The sequence below is a fragment of the Trypanosoma cruzi genome, genomic scaffold (genome assembly GCF_000209065.1).
Source record: "Trypanosoma cruzi strain CL Brener 1047053516273 genomic scaffold, whole genome shotgun sequence".
Classification (NCBI taxonomy): Eukaryota; Euglenozoa; class Kinetoplastea; order Trypanosomatida; family Trypanosomatidae; genus Trypanosoma; species Trypanosoma cruzi.
In genome coordinates, this window is record NW_001849529.1 from 179,961 (window position 1) to 181,198 (window position 1,238).

The 1,238-nt window shown below is 39.4% G+C and overlaps 1 protein-coding gene across 1 annotated transcript, besides 6 other annotated features; it reads right to left on the reverse strand.

The window, feature by feature from the left end:
• Positions 1 to 1,238: a sequence feature (heterozygous, non-Esmeraldo-like haplotype).
• Positions 190 to 210: a microsatellite.
• On the reverse strand, positions 266 to 874 carry Tc00.1047053412435.10 (hypothetical protein, conserved; the record flags this gene model as incomplete). Its single annotated transcript, XM_797116.1, has 1 exon — positions 266 to 874. One exon carries the CDS (start codon positions 872 to 874, stop codon positions 266 to 268), a length of 609 nt encoding a protein of 202 aa, XP_802209.1.
• Positions 876 to 931: a microsatellite.
• Positions 933 to 980: a sequence feature (T-rich).
• Positions 992 to 1,072: a microsatellite.
• Positions 1,094 to 1,129: a microsatellite.

A 1,238-nucleotide genomic window follows, 5' to 3' on the forward strand; every position in this document is an offset into this window, starting at 1 on the left:
AAACTACATGCAGACACCCATATGACTTCATCGGAATATTCAAAACTCCATTTTTCTTCTGCTTCTTTTTTTTTTTTGTTTGTTTGTTTGATTTCATTTGGGAATTTATTTGCGTGCATGTGTTTTTTGTTTTTAAATAAATAAATATCTTCTCCTGCGGCCATGCGTGCAAATAGACATCCCATGCCCCCTCTCCTCTCCTCTCCTCTCTTTGGCGTATATATACACACACACCGGGGAGGAAATTTTCTTCCTTTCCACTGTTTTAATTACTAATGCCCATCTCCACAAACCGTTCACCGTATGTTTTGGATCTCACTCGCGTCAAGAGTACCTTCTGCACATCAAAGAGGGCAAATACCTGCAGAATGAGCATAATCAACGCAGTTGCAAATGTCAACTCCTGCTCCACACAATGTTGTACGGGTTCACCGAGTTTTCCAATGACTTCTTTTGTTTTAGTTTCGTTGTTGAAGATAACACCCACCGTCCCCATATTCCGCCACTTCGCCACAATATCACTGTAGTTGATCAGACCCAATAAATTGCAGTCACTTACAACGGGGCCAGCGAGTCCCATCGAGTGGGCCACAAAAAACATCGAGAGCACCAACATGACTGAGATGAAGTACAACAGACGATAGGCCTTACGGGGGACAAAGTGTAGAGAAATATAACAAATGACTGTAATGATGGAGAAGAAAATGCCCAAAAAGTAAGCAAATCCAGCATGCTTAAAGTTATGCTCAAGTGTAATCACACGACCCGCACCAATGACGTACAGAAGTGTAAAAATAGCCAACAAAATACCCATGATAACTGAGAGAAACTTCCGCAGGAAGCTACATACCCTGCTCATACAATCAAGCTCCATGATGTATGTATTGAATATATATATATATATAAAATATATCTAAGAAATATATATGTACTTTGTATTTGCTGTTTTTTTTTTTTTCCTTTTTTCTTCTTCCTCTTTTATGCCTTTTGTAAACGAAAAAAGTAAACACAAACAAACACACACACACACACAAAAAGACTTATAAGACAAACAAACAAAAAAAAAAAAAAAAGAAAAGCTACAAATACAACCTTTTCTCTTCTTCTTCTTTTTTTTTTTTTTTTTTTTGACCCCTCCCTTTTGCACGAGGTGGTGGTGCGCTGCATCCCCCGTGTGGGAGTTTACATCCATCAATAACACGCATGCAATGAGGGGGGGGGGGGAGGGGGGAAGGAGT